A 23,556-nucleotide genomic window follows, 5' to 3' on the forward strand; every position below is an offset into this window, starting at 1 on the left:
AACTGTTTTTCCTTACAACCGCTTATCTGGATTGCAAAGTATTTGATACTCGTGTTATTTTATTTAAAAACAGGACCTACCGCTTGAGGAGCCACCGTGGGGAGAGGAGGAGACGCACATGTTTTAATGACGAGCAAAATGTTGATGGCCGACGACACTCTTCTTCTACATTTATCATCGACGCCCTTAGTTATCAATTCGGATAAAGTTGTAGTCATTATTAGTGAATTCTTTCTTAGTGTGTCTTGCATCTCGTGAGATAAGTTATTCATATGGAATAAAGACAAGTCTGTTGTCCACTTTTATGAATAAAGGATTTGTGTCACCTATTTTTGATGAGTTATTCTCATTGTGATCTTGATGATAAATTTAAAATTATGAGTCATTGTGAAAATGCCAAAATATATCCAACTTAATAATGACATCATTTAGAATGATACTATCATTTAGTTTATATTGGCATTGTGTTTGTTCATACGTTATGAACACCCAATTCATTAGATGAATAACCTTTTGACACTTGGTTTATAATATGTCATAAACTCAGCGTTCAATTAAAATCGAATGTGACATGTATTGTTTAACAATATGCATGATGATGTATTATTCGACAAACCATAGTGGATATCATTATTTCGTAACTTTGTTATGAATTTAGTGGATATATGTATTTACTAAATAAAACATAAGATCTGAAATAACTTGACGGGATCAAGCAAAATTCAGAAATAAAGAGGGTATAAATTAACAAGAAAAACAAGTCTCTGCGATTGGATCAAAGTGATAAAGTTCTGAGTTATAGTTCCGTATTGCAAATTTGTGAAAACATGCTTCACAACTTTACGATACAAGATATACCAATACGTTGTTTATATCCAAAGTATTGTATGGAATTAAATATCTCTTAGCACGTTACCAATAATACATAGAGAGTAGCCGTTTAGAATAAAATAGCAAACATTCATTTTAAGAAGAGGAACCATCAAAAGATTCATAAATTTTTGAATTACAGGATAATTTTGAAACTAAGATGAATAAACTTTCTTTCGACCGAGGGGTCTTCGGTGATGTGGACGACGAACTCGAAGTGCATGGCAAACAGACACTCCCACTCATCTGCGGAGGGAGAGTGCGCAGGTGATGGCGAGCATGCAGATCCAGCACGACCGCCCCTTCCCTGGCGGCCGCGTCCTCGGCCTCGGCCCCTACGAAGAATGGATGGTGGCGCTAGGGTTGGGGATTGGGGAGGTAGCTAGGGTTTGTGTGCGGGAATGGAGGCCCCAGTCCCATTTTATACGCCAGAGGCAACCGAGGGGCCGGTGGCGCGCATTAAGGAGGGCACCCATTGCTAGGCTTGTGGAACCTCCATCGTTGCACGACCATTAACTCACTTGGCAGGATGCGAAAGCGACGCCGATCGCCAGCACTGTCGTGCCGCGCATAAGAGGAAGCATACGCGGTCTTTGCGAGGTGGGCCTGAGGTAGAGGGGAGTGGTCACGCGTTGCGTCCGCGTCGATGCATTTCGACTTCAAATTTGGGCCGCGTTTTTGTTCCCACAGACAGATCGATCATTTTACTTCGGGCTGCTGATAGGGTGCATCCGTATTTTATTGACCGTGTTGACGCAAATGGTTACTTTTGCTCCGTTTATGTCGGGGCCGCTGGAGATGCACTTAAATCCACCACAGCAGTTTTGCGGCAGCATAAGTGGGTTGTCCCGTACCCAGTGGCGGAGCCACGTTCAAGAAGGGTAGTCAACTGACTACACTGTTTTTTGGCAGCACAGGCTAAATGCATGCAAGGAATATTAATTTTTTTTGTACAAATATGTGTATTTGACTACACAGTTTCAAACTGACAACACATGGTTGCTGTGCTGGCTCCGCCACTGTCCGTACCATCTGCAACTTTAGTCTACGTTTTTGCTTTTTACACGATAGTGTAGCGGTATTGGACGGCGGGAGGAGGAGTTTGGGCACGTGAAATGCACCCAGAGTCCCCGCAAGAAAAAAAGATGTTTCACCTACAGTACCACCAGCCAACCAGGCGGGTGGTCCCGGCACGGATAACACCTCGTCGGCCCACGTGTAGCTTTCCTAGTGGATTCTTCCGTACGGTCATTGGTCCGAGGACACTGACGGGTTTCCTAGCCTCGTACAGTCTGATGGCCCCCAGGCGCTCGCGATTGGCCAAGTGTCGCTGCTCCCTCGAGGTGCGGGCCCCAGGGAGACCTAGCAGGACGACTTCTTTTTCTACCCAGCGCGCGTGATGCTGGATCTCGTCGCGCACTGAAACGCGGGCCCATCGATCTGTTGCGCGGTAGGTCATCATCGGGTCCCTGGGGTGCATGTAGCAGTGGCAAGTGGGATTACGATTTGGGATGTAGCAGACGACGGGTCACAGCGTGACAGTGGACGCGCAACCCAGTCAAGTTGCAGTTGCAGGTAGTACTGGCGTTTGCAGATACCACCCTGTGAAGTTCTGTATGTGTCGTGTGCCTCTTCAGATCTCCCTGACCCTTAACTTGGCACGTGACTTCCTGCTTTGCGCACATCCCATTCGAGTCCAGCGAGTGGAGCTCAACACATTTATCATCCAGTCTATGCATACTCGGTACTAAAAAAAAGTGAACATCACGTCAAAAACAAGGGGAAGACAAAGTATATAAACAAGTTAAGATAACACTTTTTTTCTTTCAAAAAACAGTACAGACACATACACTCACAAATATGTATATACAATCGACCCTATAAAAGCACACACAATCTATCCCTATAAGCACCTCCGGAGGCTGAGTCTAAGAAACTAATCTGACAGGTCTTAAGATAGACGAAGTCAACATAGACGCATCGCTTTCGACAGGAACATCACCTCCAACCGAAGAATATTTCTTCTTTTATGAGGCACCAAATTATCAAACATGGGCAAATCTCGGGGGTCGGGCCAGGATTGGGGCCGGGCCTAAAAAGATAGAAGCTAGAAACGTAGGCCCAAGCCCGGCCCGACCCAGCCTGGCTCGATCGTCGGGCCTAGAAATCAGGCCCGAGGCCCGCTCGAAACATGGAAAAGCCCGACCCGGTCCAACTCTTTCCTAAATCACACACATTTGAGCCCTGTGCCCGGTCGGATTGTCGGGGCATCCAGGTCAGGCTACCTATGCACAACTATAGCTTGGGGTGCCACTGTCGTCCTAACCATGAAACCACATGTTGGTTCTCAACACCTATGTTTCTCACACACACATGTGTGCATGCGCTTGCACACACGAACAAGCACATGCCACCATTTATGAGACACCAAAGTCTCAAAGCTAGGGTTTGATCCTTGGTGGGCTGGGTGTGCCACAACCCCCATAACCATCCAACCACATGTTGGCCCCCCACACCATAAATTAGAACACCAACTATATAATCTACTCTCTTCTATGGTCCCTATACGCCTCCCCCTCCGCATCCACCACCGCCGTTGTCACCATTCCTAGTAAAATGTTTAAAATTCACCAAGACACACTGCCTCATCCCTCTGCTAGAGATCAAGTTTTCGTACTTCCGTAGTACTTATGTTTTTTTATCTATCTCCAATCGACCATCAATTTATTTGTCATTCTTCAATACACATTATCTTGAATGGTCGTGGAGAACATAATGACTATGCAAAATATTCAAGGCAATCTCCATTAGTATTGAGCACCCACGCACAAACACACACGGATATATTGTCATGATATGTTGTTATGCTAGACTAATTATATTATATCTATGTTTATCAGGAATGCTTCAAGGGGCATGTTATTTTCCACAGTGTATAAGGCCAACATAAACTTCAAGCATAATTGTATAAATCACACTATTTTCTATGATCTCTATAACTCCTACCCTGCCTCACGCTTATGCAACCATTGTCACCGTCACCACGATTAAACAATTATGATTTCTTGACTAGACTTCATCATTTCAGTTGCTACAGATCAAGCACTAGTTGTTGCCTTAAGAGCTTTATGCTTTTCATCTGATGAGGCCTAAGGCCACGTGTGTTGCCCGATCTCACGAATTGACCGAGGGAAAGGCGGGGGAGAGGAAGAACACGAAGAACACGGCGAAGAACACGATGAACACACGCGAACGCACGCAACACAACCCGATACAATTTGGTTTACTCCCGATAGCCCGAACCACTATCCCGATAGAATCCCTCAAGGAGAGACACGAGGTAGAATCCCCGAGAGAAAGACCGATATACGATCTATGGAGTCACACGAGTGAGAGACCGCGGTAGAATCACAAGTGCGAAAGATAAATCATATAAGGAGTGCCTTGATACAACTCATAGATTTGTGTCTAAGAGAGGAGGGGGTTTCCCTAATCCCAAAGGGATGGTGGAGGCATAAGCCAAGTTCTCACTCAAGTTATGTCTTACTAATGAAGGGGGAGGTGGGAGCCTATATATAGGGAGCCACTAAGGAGGGGTAGTTTAGGCATACAAAGAGCATAGTGGGATGATTTAGATTATGAGCTTCGTAGTGGGGACGGCGGTGTCGGCGTAGGCATGGCGACGAGTGCGCGTCTTCCTTCGACGTCGAGCAGGGGTGGCGAGTCTTGGCCATTACCGTAGGCGGTAGTGCCGGCCTTCCTAGACGCATCTCCTTCTTCCGTCTTCTCTTCCATGCCTCCGTGATATCGTCCTTGCGTCCTCGGGTCTCCATGGCATCCTCCCTTCCCTCCGTACTTGTCGTCGAGTTCCTATCATCGAGATGTGACGGAGTATGAAGTAGTATATCGTCCCAAATAGGCGATTCGAGGCACGCGTAAAGGAGAAGATTCACCTTTGCGTGCCGTCTTGGCGATGAAGCACATGATGCGGTGAAGACCGAAGGTCGCCCCGTATCATCATCCATCTCCCTTCTGCACCAATGTATTTGTCAATCTCTATGATCCATGTTATACCTTAATGATTGTGGGCGACCTAGCATTCAGGATGGTCGTCATTAGTACTGGCACCTACGCACAAACATGTTAAGATATTTTGTTGTACAAGGAGCGGAAATGTAATATATATTATATTTCTTCGGTACTAAGTAATATGTATTAGAAAACCGCTAGTTGAAACTGGTCGAGCCAATGGTCCGGTCACCGGTCTGGTTCTTACACTGGTATTACATGCCACATGAGTCAGATTAGGATCCTATTTCGCATTTCTCTCCATGGCCCCAAATTTTCGGAGACTATCCTGATAATTACTCCTTAAAACCATTGGCGAGGTAGATTATGTGACGAATTCGTATCCCAATTACTACTCATTTCTATCTATGCTCACTATCAAACAGAACGTTGAAAATAGTGTGTGAGGAAAGTGCATTTTCCCTGCGTTCGCAATTACCCTTATACGCGTTTTGGGTTTAGTCAAAGTCGAAGTTAATAAAGTTTGACTAAATATTTTAGAAAAAACATCAACATTTACAATGTAAAATATATTGTGTTAGAGTTGTTGCAAAGCATACTTTCACATTATATGCGTTTGGTTTTACAAATGCTGATATTTTCTTTGACTGAAGATAAAACCCAGGGCAAATAAAAAATGGAGGGAGTAGTATCAAGACCTACCTAGGTCCTTATCTCAGTATCATCAGATCGTAGGATTGTGCGCAACAAATAATATGTGATGTGCAGTCCCAACTAAATCGTACTACAGTACAACCCTAGCTAGCAGGTATGGTCGCTGTCCGAAAATGTGTGGTAGGACGTAGGAGAGGACAAAGGCGTGAACGGAAACGGAGTTGATTCGTCAAACAAAGCCTGAGCGCGCAATATCTCGTGTTGCAGGGCGGTTAACCGCAAAAGCGCCCTGTGGGGGCCGGCTGCGCCTTTAATTCCGCTCTTCCCGAAAAGAGACCGCCAATGGGCGCGGTGGCCGGTGGAGGGGGCCGCTTCGCTTCCGGGGATGGAGAAAATCCATTTTTCCCCGTATGGGAAATATTGCCGTTTCTTGCCCACCTCCACTCGCCCCATATAAACGGCAGGGCCACCGACCCCTTCCCCACCACGAGCATACACAAATTTCCATTTTCCTCCGGCCGACGCCGATTTGGCCTCTCCACCACCAACTCGCTACAGCGTCACGGCAACGCCATCTGGGACCAAAAAGGAAAGCCGAGGAGCGGGCAAGGAGCAGCGGCAGCTGCTACGGCCGAACCCTACTACTACACCGCACCGCCTGTATATCATCATCTCACCGCGCCTCCCTTGCCATTTTTGGTGAGTCTCCATTTGCCGTCCTAGCTTAGATCCCCTTCCTACTCCGCCGGGGTTTCCACTTTTCGCCCTGCCCGCGCCGCCCCAATTGGGATAACTCTCTCGCTTCTCCTTCTTCTTCCCCTCTCACCACCACCACAGCTTGACCGGACCGATCAGGAGGAGCAGGATTTGCGGTCTCGGATTTGGGGCGGATCGATCGGAAGGAAGGAAGGATGGTGCGGGGAAAGACGCAGATGAAGCGGATAGAGAACCCCACCAGCCGCCAGGTCACCTTCTCCAAGCGCCGCGGCGGCCTGCTCAAGAAGGCCTTCGAGCTCTCCGTCCTCTGCGACGCCGAGGTCGCCCTCATCGTCTTCTCCCCACGCGGCAGGCTCTACGAATTCGCAAGCGCCAGGTAATTAACCCTTTCCTTCCCTCCCGCTCTACTTAATTTGTCTTGTCTTTCTTTACTATTTCTTCCTCGCTGCCGGATCCATTTGTTTATCCCCAAAGCCTGCCAAAAACCCGATGGATCTTCGCGCGCTTCCTCCTCCCTGCCAGGCTAGCAGCTCGCCGGCCAGTGGCGTGCTCGCGCGCGTGCTGTGCCCAATGGCCCAATGGGGAGGAAGCCTCTATATCGAGTACTGTGCAGATGATGCCAGTAGGCACTGCCATAACTGCTCGACCACTTCCTGCTGCCACCATCCACTTGGCCGAGGGCCAATGGGTTTCCCCCACTCCCCAATATCTCTGCTAGAATCTTGCATCGGTTCCAGCCAAGACGTCCTATATTACTTGTAAAAATTTTCCTCCGTACGTCCGGCTATCGCTGCGAATTGGGGTAAACTTTAAAGTGGTTTCAGGATTGGAGGACAGTTAGTACATGTAGGCTACTCATTCCCTATTGGCCTATTTTTGTAAATTAATCACTAGACGTAAAGAAAGCCAAAAATATGCTGCTGCCAGCAGTAGTATTGGCCAATCGGAGAATTTGTGACAAACGAAAGCCAAAAGTTATGCTGCTGCTAGCAGTAGTGTTGACCAATAGGAGAGTTTGTGACGAACGAAAACCAAAAATATGCCAAGCTAGAATTACCTGGGACGCACTATATCTTGTCTGAACATCGTTTTTCAGGCCGACCATGAGACTGTGTTTGCCTCGTTCTGGGTGTGGCTGTTAATCCGTGACTTAATTTGCTGTCCACAAACAAAATTGTTGCATGCGATATGGTGTACTACTCCAGAATCGAAACAGTACTTATCAACTGTTTAGAGAGTACCACCCTTTTACAGACAACTAGTTGTGGAACGACACTGCACCAGTATTTTTCATTGTTCAGTTGCTGCTACTGTAACAGCCTTATATCCTCACAGGTAGATTTAAACCGAGTACATCAATGCATACATAAATTAGACAGAGCTTTGGATTTCATAGGAATTGAAACTGTGAAAAAAATACTAGGAGCCAAAAACGTTATTACGATTCGGGGCAAGAGATGTGGTCATTAAGGTTTAGGGGCAGTGATCTTGTTCTCAATACGCCCATGTTTGATGTACGTCTTAGTGTTTCATGGGAGACCGAAAAATTGTTTCATGTATAGTTACTGTTCATATAATAGCCGAGTCAAGATTAAACTTGCCAGCTTTTCCCAGTACGGTTCCAATCAAACTATGAACATTTTTTTAAGATGATGAATCCCCTTTGTAATGCTATTATGAGCATAGTTTCTGCCTATTTATTATTTGTAGGTTAGAACCTTTCCAGAATCATGTGCCTGCAAACCAAAAGCCAGACCAAAATCAAGGGAAACAATCTCCATGATCATAGGGCGTCCACTAGGGAGCCAAATAATCATTCAGCTGATCTCGGCAGACAATGGTCGTAGGGAGGACTTGTTCTGTATTTTTGAGTGTAAAATATATAGGCTATTTGCCGGCCCAAAAGTGTGCTTGAGCTGTAGTTAACATACAATTGATAATTTACAACGCTCTCTGTTTCGGAATAAGACTGACTAATATACGAGGGGTACTTAATACCTCCCCGTGCTGATCGCATGCAATATCAACAGAATTCCCATTTTCCTTTTGCGTTTTGGTATATCTTACGAACTATGAGTACATCTAATGATACATGGGAAACAAAGGGTGCACCTCCAGTATAAATTTTGGGCATACCAAACTTGTAACTGGGGAAGCAAGAGGTTATCACATATTGTTTCAAAATTTATCTCGCATATAAAAGGCATTAATTATTCTGATTTCTTCTCAGGCTTCTCATCTCAAAATAAACTTAGATCTTATCTCATTTTGGACTTTCTTGTACTTCTCTCCTTTCTTTACCCCAGAAGGATTAACCCAAGTGGTTGATGTACAATTATGTCTAGTGTTTATACGCTAGTTAAGTTATCTCTACCTTTCTCTCGCATTCTTTGTATTTCTTTTTAGACATCCTAGATTTCACTCTTGATAGATCATTCACTCGCACCAACTATCTGATACTTCTCTCTTTTCTTGTTAATAAAAAAGGGTTAACCCGGGTGGATGATACACAATTTTCTGATAAGGATAATGACTAATATCATGATGATACCAATTATCATGATAATATAACTAAAGGAAATTTCATTAGCAACGTAAAATTCCGGATATATCGCTGGGAACCCAAATCCATTATTCGGGCAGTCGCACAACTTATTAGCGTCCCTGAATTGATGCCAAGCAAACCCTTCTTCAAGCCATACAACTATGTTGATCTTCGAATACAGATCATCAATTCACATCAGGTCGCCCGCATTTCTCGTGCCGCCATCGGAGTTACCCACCATTTGTACAAGCGTTGCCTTCACCACGAGTAGCCCTATCGACCTGCAACGATAGTTGTGAGATCTTGCCAACCTCAAGAAGTGGAAAGAAGAGGGAGTAGGTGAGGGGAAGGGCGGAAACAATTCGATCTAGGGTTAGCCCATCCGAGTGGCTTGGAGGTGATTTTTCCTGACCTGCAGGGCTCCAATCATTTTTAATGATTATATGCATTTTGCTCTACGAGCATCTCCAGCGGCCCGACACAAAGGGACGCAAAACCTTTTGCGTACGAGCATCTCCAGTGGCCCGACGCAAAACCTTTTGCGTCCGCGCGGACGAAAAATAGGTCAGTACACCCCAGCCCAGCGGCCCGATGTATAATGACTGGCCTGTCGCTGGTACGAAAAACTGCGCGGTGAGCGCATGCTTCCACCTCATTGTCGTCTTCCGTGCGCGAGGAATGGTTCGGTTCCTCAAGCCGCGTAAATGATGTGGTCCTATCTCCAAGTGTGCTAGTGTCGGTGTGGGCGACACTTGGGTGTCTCGCTAGTTGAAGGCGCCACCCGACCTTTAAAAGTGGGCCAGTCTTCCTGCACCTCTCCTACATCCAACTGCCATCTACATCGTCATGGGAAAGGGCTGACCGTTTTGCAAGACGAAGCACGACGCCGATGCCGGGTCCTCTCGCGCCAAGAAGAAGAAAACCCCACGCAACCGCCAATACGTGCCGGTGGAACGCCCAACGGCTGTACAAGGAGAACCGGTCGGTCCCTTGGAGGGATGCGGGCATGCCGAGCGTTGGCTGGTACTTCAACCACCTCAGTGTCCCGGTGCCTCCGGTGCCGCACGAGGGACGACAACGGCAGTACGAGATCCACCGCTGTAGATTCATCCTCCCGCTAGATCTAGGTGACGATTCGGCCTTCGCCCTCGACTCCTACAACTAGTCCACCTTCGAGAGGTGGGAGTTCGACCTGCGCCGCTGCGCGGGTTACCTAGGCAACGTTGACTTCTTCATCCAGGAGCGCTACGCCCGCTTCGACGAGGAGGTGGAGGACGCAGAAGAGGAGGAGGAGGACGAACTCCAACCAACGAACTCACGGAGGACGAGGCCATGGAGATGGCCATTGCCAACAGCGAGCTCGATGACCTTAGTCAATGCGATGGCCTCGCCGTCCAACTGCGGGCCTCCGTGCCTTAGCAGCCACCTTCCCAAGGGAGGCCACTGACCCATCCGCCTCCTCCTCCCGCTCCAACAACGCCTCCGGCGCTTCAGCAACCACCTTTGCATGGCCATGGCCTTGGGTGCCTCCGGTCTGCATCGACCTCATCGACGATGACAACTAGGCAGCCATGGCGGGTGCCATTGTTATCTTGGGCTATTATGTTGCCTTTTTTACTTATATTTGGCACTATGTAAATGCTTATATTACAAATGAAAAAACAATTTACATTAAAATGCGTCGGCCTGTTGGGGGCACCCGACGCAAACGGCCAATCGTGGCTAGGAGTCCAATTCGTGTCCGTGGCCCGACCCAAACCGATGCAGACGGTCACTTTTGGGGACCGGAATGCGTCGGGCCGCTGAAGATCCCTTAAGTTTGTATGTTTGCTTAAATATGCTACAACTTGTACCTCGAGTACATGGGTCGGTCATGTAAATAGGAGTATTTACTTGTTTGCTAGATCTCACATACCCCTCGGTGTCTTGGTTGACGATACCCACACTGAGCCATGTACTAGTTATCACGTCTATGTTGGAAACGTATGCACTACTAGCGTAAGTACTACGTGATGCTTATATAAGCTGAGCTATATGCCTAAATGATGTGGAAATTCTTTAGGACGCGCTTAAAAGCGGCTAGGGAATAAACATGTCGTGAAAATTAGATCACCACACCTCTGTAACCTGGTGCATAGCTACATCGCACCTTACATGCCCCGGTAGGCGTATGCTAGCTCGAACTACCATGCACGGCATAAATAGTTCCTTCTATGGTCTTCGGCAGTGCAGATGACTTTGCATGCTATTTTAATATGCCCGCTTCATTTAAATACTATAATAAGTTACATAAAAGCATAATATAGATAACAAATGCTTGCAAATATCGTCATGCAACAGAACAATAAGTTACATAAAAGCATAATATAGATAACAGATGCTTGCAAATATCGTCAAGCAACACAACAATTTCAAACGTTATGACATAACAGTACAACAATATGTATCATTGTCAATTCCACACGGCAACAGAAGTTATCCTAAAATAAATTTTGAGCTCTTCTTGTGAAAAAATAGTGTCATTGCGCTTGTAAGCGTGTCATCATGTTTATAATCGTAAGGCTGAAAATCGATATCATCTGAGCATGGGGATCCTGAGTAACCACTACTGTCTCATATGCTTGGATACCGGAGTTCAAAAGATCTTTAGCTCATGTGTCCGCTTCTACCAAGCTCGTGTTGTTCTTTTGGAACCTACTACAAGCGCGTGGGTGATAAAATTGCCACCCACAACCTTCTGTTCCATCCTGCATTGCGAATGATTCACCAAGTGGATGTGCACACTTTCAAGGCACCTAATCATATGATCATCAGCTATCTCGTCGCCCTGAGACGTACGACTGATCTATCTTGAGCACCGAAACGCTTCTTGCCTCTTAAGAGATTATATATATTTGGTTTCTACAAATTGTAAAGAGCAAATCGATGAGCTTTTTTTTTTTGCCAATAACACATCTAAAATAATTTAAATGCAGTTGCATAGGGAAAGAGTTCAACAAATTCGGTGTCTCGACATGAGTAGTCACATGCTACTTAAGTATTATAGATCAAAATGACTTGGATGCTACCAATTGCGATGTAGTAACAAATTTGATCGTTATATTAACTACATATCTAATTTATTTAACAAACATTATGATGGTATTTCTTCATCCAGGGCCTATGCTTCTAAATGAAATGCAGCGAAATCAACATATCTTAGCGAAAACGCATCTGTTTTTGTCCCAAAGGATCTAGAGCTTCACTAATTCTCGTTGGTGGAAGTTCATCTTATACATAAGGCCTCAAGTAAACAGAAAAATACACACAAACTCTTACATTTCACACTTAGGGCCTTAAAGTAAACTGAAAAATGCGATCAAGTCCAACTCCAACATGATGGACCTGAAGCTTTGGGCAGCAACCCTCAACATCCTCGGGAACGAAACCACTTGGGATGGGGAGGTGGGAGCCTGCTGCACTAGAGCCGGAGGGCTTTGAAATGGCATGGCAGGCTGGAGGTTCTAGTAGTCCATTTGGCGCTGGCCAGAAGAAGCTACCCTACACCTCTGGTGGGAGCGGTTGCCTTTTAACGGACTCTCCGTCGGGAGGAAGCTCCCTATAGAAGCATTGTTGGTCCCCTTCTGTAGATTCGGCCACCAGCAGGAGCAAGCCTTTCTTCCTTGTCTCCCCGACGAGCTAAAAAAGAGGACTCCGAGCTCCAACCGCAGATGCTAGACCCACAAAGTTTTTTGGCCTTATTGATGGAAATATCCATTGCTCCCCGTCTCATCACCTTCAGCTTCACCCATCGAAGCTCTGCGACAAAGTGGAGAACTACGAGCTAGCATCGGATCCGGCCGAAGGGATCCCACGCCATTTTCTTGGCATATAACCAACTACCGTATGAGTGAAGAACTTCCATAGAGGCTTGATAGGTCCCTCACCTAACTTGACACCAGCGACTACAACAGAGGAGGGGCCGAGCTGCATGGATCTGGAAGACTCTGGGAAGAGAAGAGAACACTAGTAGGAAAATGGCTATATGCGTCACAATATCAGTAGCGCACCCAGTTTTGTTACTCTACTAGTAAATAGCAGTTGCATGCTAAAACTAGGTGGGCTACTAATAGTGAATTAATGGTAGCATGCTCGAGAAAACATAGGCTACTAGATATCATTATTAGGGTATGCACTCGCACACCACGCCGTGGTTGGGCCCCATGCATTGCCACCTTCAATCTCCTCCTAGCCACATATTTTCTCCATCTTTTCTTCTCTCTCTATCTCCTCCTGGACACATCCCATCCTTGGCCGCGGTGGCCATCGTCGGGAGCATTGGCTCCGCCAGGTTCGACAACAAGAGCGGGTCGGCACCGCTGCTCGTGAGCACTCCATCAGGCCGCGCAGGGCACCAACAGTAGGGCGATGGAGCACGCAGTTCCTCACCGAGGATGGGAGGCCGAGGTGGCCCCGATCGAGTGATGATTTTGCTCCGGCTTGATTCCCGTTGATTTTGGCTATTATTTCTTGCCTCGTTTGATCCTATAAGATCCCCACCTCCTCCTACGCATTTCTCTCCCTATTGCGCCGCCGGGCTAATGCTATTCCTTGCTCGAGTTCCATCACCGTGTCCTGAACCGGGCACGCTCTAAGCTGCCGCTGCCTATTTTTGGTTTCTGCTAGATCATTTTGTCTGTCTCAGCGCACCTCCTGATGCCCTCGGTCCCTATTATTTCGCACCAAAACAATGCGCCCTTCCTCGACTGCATCTCACCGACGCCACTACGACTCCAGCCGCCTCTCATTGCTCTTCCCTGAAGCAAATGACAACGCCAAGGCCACCATGGAAATTGTGGAGCCCATCTGTACCCCGTCGACCTCTTGACCGACTCTAGGGAGCACCAAAACCATGTCGTCGACAACCTCCCGCATCTGGCCCCAAGCACGACATTCGTGTTGACGAAGAAAAGAAAATAGATGGATGGGTCAACGCCTAGATCCACATCGCTCGCTGGCCCGTCATCCTCTTCTGGTCGTGTCAACGCCGCCTTGCTCTGGAATCACGGCCTCGTGACTGTCAGTTCACGGGGATGATCTGCTCGCGTGTGTATGGGCAGATTAGGCCCATGTGGGCCTTGCACGTATCACACTCTGTAAGGGTGGCGTATCTGTGTGCGCCACCAATGATGGATTTAGGTACGGCACAAGTACTGTTTTATGTACGAGTGGAGGGTTCGAGAGGAGAGAGAGAGAGGTGCCGCGAGGGGGTTGCAAACTCCCCCCCCCGATAATAAGGCATCTCAAATTTCAACAAATCAGCAAGCATAAAAAGTTGTAGTGAACACTACTCCCTCCATCGAGAAATACAAAGAATTTCAATTTAGTCAATAGTCAAAATTGGGAATCTTCTTATATTCCACCTAAATGGTAAGCCAAACTCGGGCCAGCCAATACATCACATAGAATATGTTTCGTATTCATTCTCATTACCTATTTATTGAATCACATTAATCTCACAAAAATCACCAAAATTGTAGAAAAAGTTAGAAGTTCATTCAAACATGAACATATGTTATTGTAAGTTTAACACATCATCTAGAATATTTACAATGTTGTCTTTCCCATTCCCCTCTCCCTTCCCCTTGGATGTAATTGGTAACTTGTCTTGGTTGCTTCCCTTAGGCATTTATAATTAAAAACAAAATCACCCCGTAGGGGTTCCCTACAGTATCAACGTAAAAATATGTTATCTTTTAAAAAGTGGACTATGTAACTAAATAAACTACTCCACTGAAAGATTGAAAGTTTTTGGCAGTTCAGAATTCTCGTACTTCCGTGCTTCGACTCGAATACAAAAAAGAAAGTAAGAAGATATGATTATATTAGAGGCATATCTTGAATGTGACTTGTAGACACATTTTCATGAAAACAAAGGTACTCCCTCCGATCCTAAAAAAGTGTCGGAGGGGCAATACAAATGCATTTTACAAATGAACCCTTCTAAAATTAGAAAATACGGAGGATCCTCCTATCCTGGTGGTCGGCTGACTGCCGCCGGCCGGCGTGTTGGCATCTGAAGTGGACTGCCTCGGCCACGGGCGGGACGCGAGCAAGCGAACTTGATGGGGCGCCACGCAACGTCCTACTATTGCACGTGTACGCCAGCGAGGAAGCCCATCGCGCCGGCGAGGAAGCCCGCCACGCCGACATGTTTTCTGGGCGGAGGCGCCTTTGCATCGGCGAGGAACAGCCGGCGGTGTTGATCTAATTCAGGATAGCGGCGGCCTTCGAACTGGGAGCGGAGGGAGGAGCACACGACCAGGTCCGGTGCAGAGCCGGAGAGATTGGACCGGAGAGGTGGTGGTAGGTTGGGTGATGCACGCGTACGGGATGGGGATCGAAGGAGATGGTGCGGCTGTGGATTAGGACGAGGGAGCCAGATTACAGTAGACTGCGGGTTGAATAAAATGAAACATGAGGTTGTTTTAGCAAAATGATCCGTCCGACATTTTTTTAGGATCGGAGGGAGTATTTATTTGGGTCCATCTAGAGTCAGAAGAATAAATGAACCTTTGTCATCAACTCATCGGAGGCCAAGTATGAGCGGAAACAAATCAAAAAGGTAAAATGGTTTATACGAAATCAAGTTTTCTTGAATGACATAAGGTCATAGAACAAATGTTCACATTGATTGAATGACAATCACAATACCACCACATGTCGATGTGAGCACGCTGGTGTTCAACAAGTTTTCTTGTGTAATACCACCAAATAAAGCACCACCACCGTTAGAATATTTGTCACACAACACAAGCCACTTTTAGAAAATTGCTTTAAGCAAGACACCAAAATGTCAAAATGTTGAGGGAGATGAAGTTCATAATACAAAGGTTATCTTTACTAATTCCTCTTTACATCATGTGAAATTAAGGCATTTGATTTTCATATACAAGGTCTTAACATCATTGATTAGACTAAATTAGTATTTTATTATTTTGGTGGCATCCGAACTTTGGAATAACATAATAATGTGAAGCAGACAACCCAACTTGCGTTGAATGTGAACATATAAAAGTATTAGCCGGTTGCACTGACAATATAGCCCTACACTCTAGTACCATTTGCATATATACATTGAATATCATCATTTGCCAGATAAATACACCATATGCAATTTCACAAGAATTTCTTATTATAGGTTATAGGAAATAGTCTATATGTGTTAGCACTTCACACATTTTGGAATAAAACGTTCTAATGGGCATTTGTTACCGATCACTAAATCCTAAAACCTTGTTATAAAGGTACAACTCACATTTATCACCATTGTCAAAATAGAGAATGCATATCAAGTAAATCAGATGTACCAATAAAAAAATAAAAAAAGGACGTACCCAGTGCTGAGAGCTCCCGCACTGTGCGGGGTCTGGGGAAGGTGTTAGTGGCAAGCCTTACCCTCACAAAGTGCAATGTGAGGAGACCGCAACTCGAACCTGGGACCTCTCGGTCACAGGCGGTGAGGCTCTACCGCTGCACCAGGCCCGCCCTTCGTACCAATAATAAAATGCTACAAGTTAATTGGTGCTAACTCGTCTAGCAATGAATATACTCTTGATGGGTGCTACCAAATGAGGACATCAACTCGTGCAAATGTAGTGTTAATGTTAGGTCTTCTTGTCCCCTAGCATGATGGCTCTAAATAGTGGTGGTAGCGGCCAACCTAGATCTCCCTCACGCACGACATCCACGTGGGCCGGAAACTAAATCTCCTTCATGCGGTGATAGGAAAGGAGGTTGGAGGGGTATGTTGCAGAAGAATAAGAGAATGGAAAGGAAGCCTCATTAGGCTAGGAAGAAAACTTCTTCAAGGCTAAGTGGTCATGATTATGATCCCACGAGTTATAGGCACAAGCCATGTGTTTTTTTAGCTAATTATGGATGGCTCTTCAAACTAACTTCTGATTGCGGTTGTTAGCAAGAGTTACGAGATGATGGAGACACATCAGACTAAATGTGAGTACTATTAATCCAAACCTCGTATGATAAAAATATTTTGGAGCTAACTAAATATAATCGGTGGCAATGAACATTGTGGTATTCCTACACATTTGCTTAGGCTTAAATATGGATGGTTGGAGCTTTCGTATTATCCACTTAGTGCTACTTATCTAAATTAAGTCATGTAATTTGTTAACTTTTACTCTTTTTATGTTCTTATGGTGGCACCGTTTTGACAGAATTAATAGTTGGAGATGTGCCTTAAGACAAATGGAGCTGATGTGCCAAACCGAAAATATGTCCGATGCATCACTTCATGGCTTTTTCTTGTAATGGTTGTATCTTTGGCAATTGACAAAAAATTATACACAAAACACAATTAGCAAAATGATGGTATATTGTGCAAATGTAACATTTATATATTTAATACTATACTCTGTGTATAGTTAATTTATTATCCAAAAAGAAAATACTTTCTTACAATTGTCATATAAGTGTATGTTAAAATGGTGTGCTCTTATCAAATGTTATGTTTTAGTTTCCAACATTGATACTAGAAGAAACTAATGGCTATGTTGATCATAGCTAGAACACCTAGCCTTGCAAATTCAAGTGAGTAAAATTACAAGAAATATTTTCAAGATCTTCATCTTCCCTTCTAGTATATTCTTATAAGAATATTATTGGCACTAGATTTCCACCTATTGATTCCTTGCAAAGCCTTCAAAAACCACACTTGTTTATCGGAAAATTAAACTACTTCGATTAAAATTTGATATTTGCTACTCAATATCCATAATAGTATGCATTTGTGGGAACATATTGATCATGTGAACAAGGACAAAATTTAGCTTTGGTAATTTTATGTGAAAACAAACCACTAGAAGAGAAACATCAAAAAGAATATTTGACTCCATGGTAGCTTTGCATGATATACTAAATGAACCAATAGAAAAAACAAACACTAAGTAATTTCAACTCTCATCTCCTTATTGTTTTTCTAAGTCAGTGCCTAAGTCTAGATAAACATAGTATGTACAAAGCCTCAAGATATAGGTGAGCAACATGTAGTCACATACTAAACTTTTATGTTTGTGGGAACATGCAATGTATCATGAAGTACTTGTAAGACAACAACTATCATTTAGAGGAGAGTGAGTTGGTGATTGTAAAATTCTAGGGGAGGTTGTCAACTTTACAAGGTTTTTTCGACGTGTTGGCTACAAATACTCTAAGCATGCAACAAAGGTAAACTTACCCAATAAAAGACTGCAAAGTTGATGAGCTCAATTACAAACACAAGGATGTAGAATCGAGGTTTAGATTGTTGGTGCATTCCTAGGTCCTCATTGGAGACACGACACAAAATCCTCGACAACTAAGAATCCCATACCCCTCCTTTAGCTAGGAAATTAAGTAGCTCAACCATGAGAGGTAACTCTTCCCATAATTTAGGCGATCTTTGTTCTTCGCAAACGCAAGGGGTTCCAAGCACACGCCTTTAAAATATAACAATAGATGGTCTTTAGTTGGATCTTGAATCCTTGCAGTGCCAAAGAAATCACTCGAAGCACCAAAGATCTCAAGTAAATATTTATGTGATTTTCCCTTCGCCTCCCAAGGGGGCAAGAGCAGGTATATATAGGCAAGTTTGTAAATTCATAAATATGTTTTTTAGATTCCTGGTGGTACTTAACAGGTTCAAATTTGAACAAGCAAGGCAGGATTGGTACTTTCTTGTTCATTCTCAACCACGAGAGGTTGCTCTTCCGTGATTTAGGTTATCTTCGTTCTTCACAAACGCTTCCAAGCACACACCCTTTCAAAGTTAACAATACATGGTCTTGATTTGGATCTTGATCCCTTGAAGTGCCAAAGGAATCACTCAAAGCACCAAAGATCTCAAGTAAATATTTAGATGATTTTTTTGCCTCCCAAGGGGGAAAGAGCAGCTATATATAGGCAATTGTAAATTCAATTGTACATGAGGAAGACATGTGTTTTTAGATTCCTATAAGATTTTGTAGTACCTAATAGGTTCAAAATTTAAACAAGCAAAGCGGGATAGGTACTTTCTTGGAAGTACTAACAGCGAACCAAACCAAGAGGTCTTGGCCTGTTTGAAAGGCCTCGAGAATCCACAATACCTTCAGGACAGGGGTGAAGCCGCCATGGAAGGCCACTGAAAATATCCTAAATTTATGACCAGCTGCAAACGAGTGCTAGTGTTGATGTCGAGTCCCAAGTTTCCCAGCCTTGGGATGATTTTTTCGCGATTAATTGTTGATCAAGTTGAACACGACTTCAAACGCCTTCTGCCCCATGGTGGGTGCCAACTGTTGTGGAATCGTCAGCATGACACCCATGGGTGGTAGCTCACGACAAGGGGAGAATTAGGGCATAAGGAGGGTGTATGTCCGGGATGGTGATCACATGAGTTACCCAAGTTCAGGTTCCACGATAGTGGCGAAACCCTACTCTCGCTATTATTCACTATAATGGCAACAAGTACACATGTTATAGGGGAAACCTACTCCTGCTATTATTCACCATAGGTTAACAAGTACACATGTTATGGCGGAGTGACATGTAATAACCTTGGAAAGAGTCACTAGTCAACTGTTTTTGCAAATCCTCGTGGGCGCATGATGCGCTAGAATTTGGAATCATGATCTGTGGTTATCGCGGTTTGCAACGGAAACTTGGTAGATTGACTAGACGGTCATGAAAAAAACTAGTTGCCATAACCCCAACAAGTACTATGCTTGAACACTTGGTGGCTCCAAATCAAAACTACAATCTTTCGTTCAAAGAAAAGATGGAGTGTTTGGAAGTACCCAAAAATGTGCATCCAAAGGTAGTAGACTAAATAGAACACCCTCTAGAAAACAACCAACCTAGAGTACACTCCACCCCTAAAACCTAAAATGCATGGGAGAACATGAGAAAATGGATTGAGAGCGTAGAAATCCCTGTCTGTTATCATATTATTAGGCAAAAAAAGAACTACATTTCGGATATCCAGCAAAAGATATAAGGCATAAGCTAGATGGTGCAGCAAGATATTTATCCAGTACCCATGTTTTTATGGGATAAGGATGCCGAGATTGCTGAGAAATATGAGTTCTCCCTATTCTCCAAATTGTATAAGGACGTTGGTGAAAATCTCAACTAAGCAAATTTAGTACAAATGGCGGGGAGAGAGGGCTTCAGCATACTACTACAGGGGTTGACATTTTTTGTTCATAGGTTTCTAGAAACTTCGGTTTAATCAATATCAAGACCAAATATCCGACGAATGTGCTTTACGCAATACATTTTTACCCATGACCACTGAGCTATATGAATAGTACAAAGAGATCGATGTAGAAGAACAAGACGAAGAATCTTACTCTGAATGTTGGATGCTTTGCTTGCTCACTTGCACACTCTTGGTGCCAACTAGGTCTAGAGATATTGTGGTGGAGGGGGGATGTCAATGGGGGAAACATGAAAAACAAGAACCGGACTCCAACCAAAAACTGCTTCTTGGGTCGGTTTCGTTCTAAATGTGCTCAACCCTATCCCACTGTGTGCCTCCTTTGCGGCCAATGCTTGTAGAATATGGTTCACCTCTTGGTGGATTACCCCTACTCGTGACAATCACATGAGATATTTTGATTAATATGATTCAAGCGCATAGAAGGTTTGAGAATACTTGTGCGTGGGCCATGATGATCTTTTTGTGTTTCTTTGAAAACGTTTTGCCTTAAACAAACTTGTTTTCATTTGTCTTGCATGTTTCATCGCGCTTTGGTACTTAGACACTTTTGGTATATCTTGCAATATACATGAATACTACTGAACAGAAAATCACATTGGACCTTCCAATGCATTTTTCATAGTATTACTATTGTATGATGTGTGGGGTCATTAAAAATGCCACAATCTAGTTTCTGACTCTTAAAAACACATATAATCAAACATAAAGATTCTGTATTTTGTTAAGTCGAAATTTTCATTTTAAATATTTTCTTATTTAAATTTCTGGAAACTACAACTTTAAGTGTAGACACACTGAGAAAACCACTACTATGCCCAACATTTTCTTTTCATTTCTTGCAATGACCTAATTATGTTGTAGTGCTTTTAGTTTGTAAGAATGGCCGTGCTTTAGTAATACTACTGAACTGAGCTAGCTATGTCACTAGCTGGTGAATTTTCTGCATTACGAACTGAACTGAGTAGGTTATTCTTTTTAAAAAAATTAAATTACCATTGAAATTATGTCACTAACAATCAAAACCATCCGCTCATGAAGTTGTGCTCTGTCATCACACTGGTTGATAGAAGTACATACAATGGGGCTAAGTAATTATTCTAGAGTTCAGAAGCGAGTAGCCCAAAAATCTACTGTCTACCAGACTAGAATCACACTTGATTTTTCTCATCCTGTTGAAAAACTGGACTATAGCATATCCGTCAGTTGGACAAGTTCTGATATGCAGAATTCAAAACAAATACACTAACATTGTTTTCAATACTCTCTTAAGGAAAAGGTCGACGGATTAAACGTTTAACTACTCATCCCCACAGCGCGCTTTGTGTCAATATATGGCACTCCGTAAGTGTTTTTCAAAGTATACACCTATGCACAACTCCTAGTTATTATGCCTAACATTGATGCTGAGCTCTTGCATATATCCAACAGATTGGAGCTATAAAATGATGTATAGCTGATGTTCAACATTTGTTTTTTTTGTAATTAGTGTACGTTTTTTCTAGTCCATAACAAATTCTATCTATATTCACGAAACCATAGGAAGGACCCACCAAATATTTTGGACTACTGGATGAAATATATCTACATTTGTCTCCAATGGATCGAGCTGTGTTATATTATTCTGACATGTCTTCACATTTGTATTTGGAATCAGCATGCAGAGAACAATTGAACGCTATAAAACAAGCACAAAGGACAACATCAGAAGCCAGACGGTACAGCAAGATATAGAGGTATATAGGTCTGCGCTTATTGGCATACTAATTTTGTGTCACATTTGGTTACAAAAATTAAGTATGGAATTTTTTATATACTTATCTTGTTTTGTAACAAGCTTTTCTCTTCACTGAAAGTTTAAGATAGTCAGCAACTTGGTATTTAGTAACCCTATATATGTCTTCAATGCTCAAGTTGGTTTGCTGCCATTTCCAAATACTCAGAATAGATGCTGAAATGCTAAAACCACCATGGACTGAAGCACAAGTTCTGAAAAATATTTCATGTCCGAAGAATTATCACATATTTTGAATCTAAATTATTCCAAACGTACTATGGAACTAAGTTTCAGTCCCATGCTTAGCATTAGGACTCTGGATATAAATATACCTGATTGATGGTACACCTAGCGATTGTTTTTAATTTGACAATTTCAAGAGTTACATGATCTCTGTCGCAGAAAATAAAAGCTGATGCTGAGGGTTTGTCAAAGAAGCTTGAAGCACTTGATGCTTACAAAAGGTAACCATTTCGGTTTTCAGGAGACCGGTAGCGTGTACTAGCGAAAAACTCAGTGTGTGACCATCCAGTGCTGTTGAGATGCAGGAAACTTCTGGGTTGTAATTTGGAAGAATGCGCTATTGAAGAACTGCAAAGCTTAGAGGTCAAGATTGAGAAAAGCCTCGTTAGCATCAGAGCTAGAAAGGTTAGCTATTCGCCACTCTACATTCGATTCTAGCCAACAATGAATCTACATATGCACAGAGGCTGAGACGACAATGTAACGGTACTTGCTTATCTTGCATTCCAGGCACGGCTCTTTGAAGAGCAGCTCGCTAAGCTGAAACAGAAGGTAGTAACGTCACCACCTTGTTGTCCTACAGAAACCGGAAATCACAAAAAATATCAGTTTCTTACACCGTTGTTCGTTTTTCCTGTATCGGCGTCGAGCAGGAGGTAACGCTGCGCAAGGAGAACGAAGATCTACAGGGCCAGGTAAAGATCAACGATTTGATGAAGACGCACCTCGTATCCTCGTGAAATCCTATATGCATATGCCGGTTCAGACTGCAGATGCTACGTACCAACATATCTGAAGCATGATCATGTGTCTAATTTGAGTATTTCTCTGCAGCGCAAGAACGAGGAACAGCTGGCTGCAGCTGCGGCTCCAGTGGCGGCGGCGGCAGCGGAGCAGAGTCATCCTCAGCCGGAGCAGGAGAAGGATGAAATGGAGGTGGAGACGGAGCTGTTCATCGGGTTGCCTGGCAGAGGTCGCTCCTGAGAGGTAGCTGGCTGGCGTCTGCAGGATACATGAGCAGAGTGAGGCGATGGTGAAGAGAATAAGCTGGAGATGGGAGATGCAAGCAGCGACAAACGAAGGGCAACAGCAGCCTTGCAGCAATTACTACTACAGCCTAAGAAAACCAATTGCGTCGTGTTTTCACAGTGACAAACCTGTATCGATCGATCCTCCGCGAACGGCAGATAGATAGGAACACCCCTGTGCAGCTGCCCCCGGAATCCTGTGAGATCTGAAAAATACATGCATATAAGTTGATTGTTTGGTGTTTGCTTCCTGGCTACGGTGTGCTGGTGCTGATGAGGGGAAGAAAGCATCGTGATCGACTGTGGAGATGTAGGTGACGGAGACGAAGGGGTGTGGATATTTATGGTGGCACGCGCACGCGGATGCAGATGCATGAGCAGAGGCAGTTCTTTTGACAGGTGTGGCGCATGCGCGTGGTGGCAGGCTTGGTGCGATGCAGGTATTGGGGAGCCA

General features: G+C 44.2%; 1 protein-coding gene across 1 annotated transcript; it reads left to right on the forward strand.

Annotated features, from left to right (window-relative positions):
* Positions 1-6,237: 6,237 nt before the first annotated feature.
* LOC124701091 (MADS-box transcription factor 50-like) lies at positions 6,238-23,346 on the forward strand. Its single transcript, XM_047233140.1, has 7 exons — positions 6,238-6,646; positions 21,712-21,790; positions 22,234-22,295; positions 22,380-22,479; positions 22,585-22,626; positions 22,728-22,769; positions 22,909-23,346. The coding sequence occupies exons 1-7, from the start codon at positions 6,465-6,467 to the stop codon at positions 23,056-23,058; spliced, it is 657 nt and encodes a 218-aa protein (XP_047089096.1). The 5' UTR covers positions 6,238-6,464; the 3' UTR covers positions 23,059-23,346.
* The last annotated feature ends 210 nt before the right edge of the window (positions 23,347-23,556 follow it).

Source organism: Lolium rigidum, chromosome 3 (genome assembly GCF_022539505.1).
Source record: "Lolium rigidum isolate FL_2022 chromosome 3, APGP_CSIRO_Lrig_0.1, whole genome shotgun sequence".
In the NCBI taxonomy this organism is placed as follows: Eukaryota; Viridiplantae; Streptophyta; class Magnoliopsida; order Poales; family Poaceae; genus Lolium; species Lolium rigidum.

Coding starts and splice junctions, on each gene's coding strand:
- LOC124701091 (XM_047233140.1), top strand. CDS start 6,465: ATGGTGCGGGGAAAGACGCAGATGAAGCGGATAGAGAACCCCACCAGC. Junction 22,296..22,379: donor GCACTTGATGCTTACAAAAG/GTAACCATTTCG, acceptor GTTGAGATGCAG/GAAACTTCTGGGTTGTAATT. Junction 22,627..22,727: donor TCGCTAAGCTGAAACAGAAG/GTAGTAACGTCA, acceptor GGCGTCGAGCAG/GAGGTAACGCTGCGCAAGGA.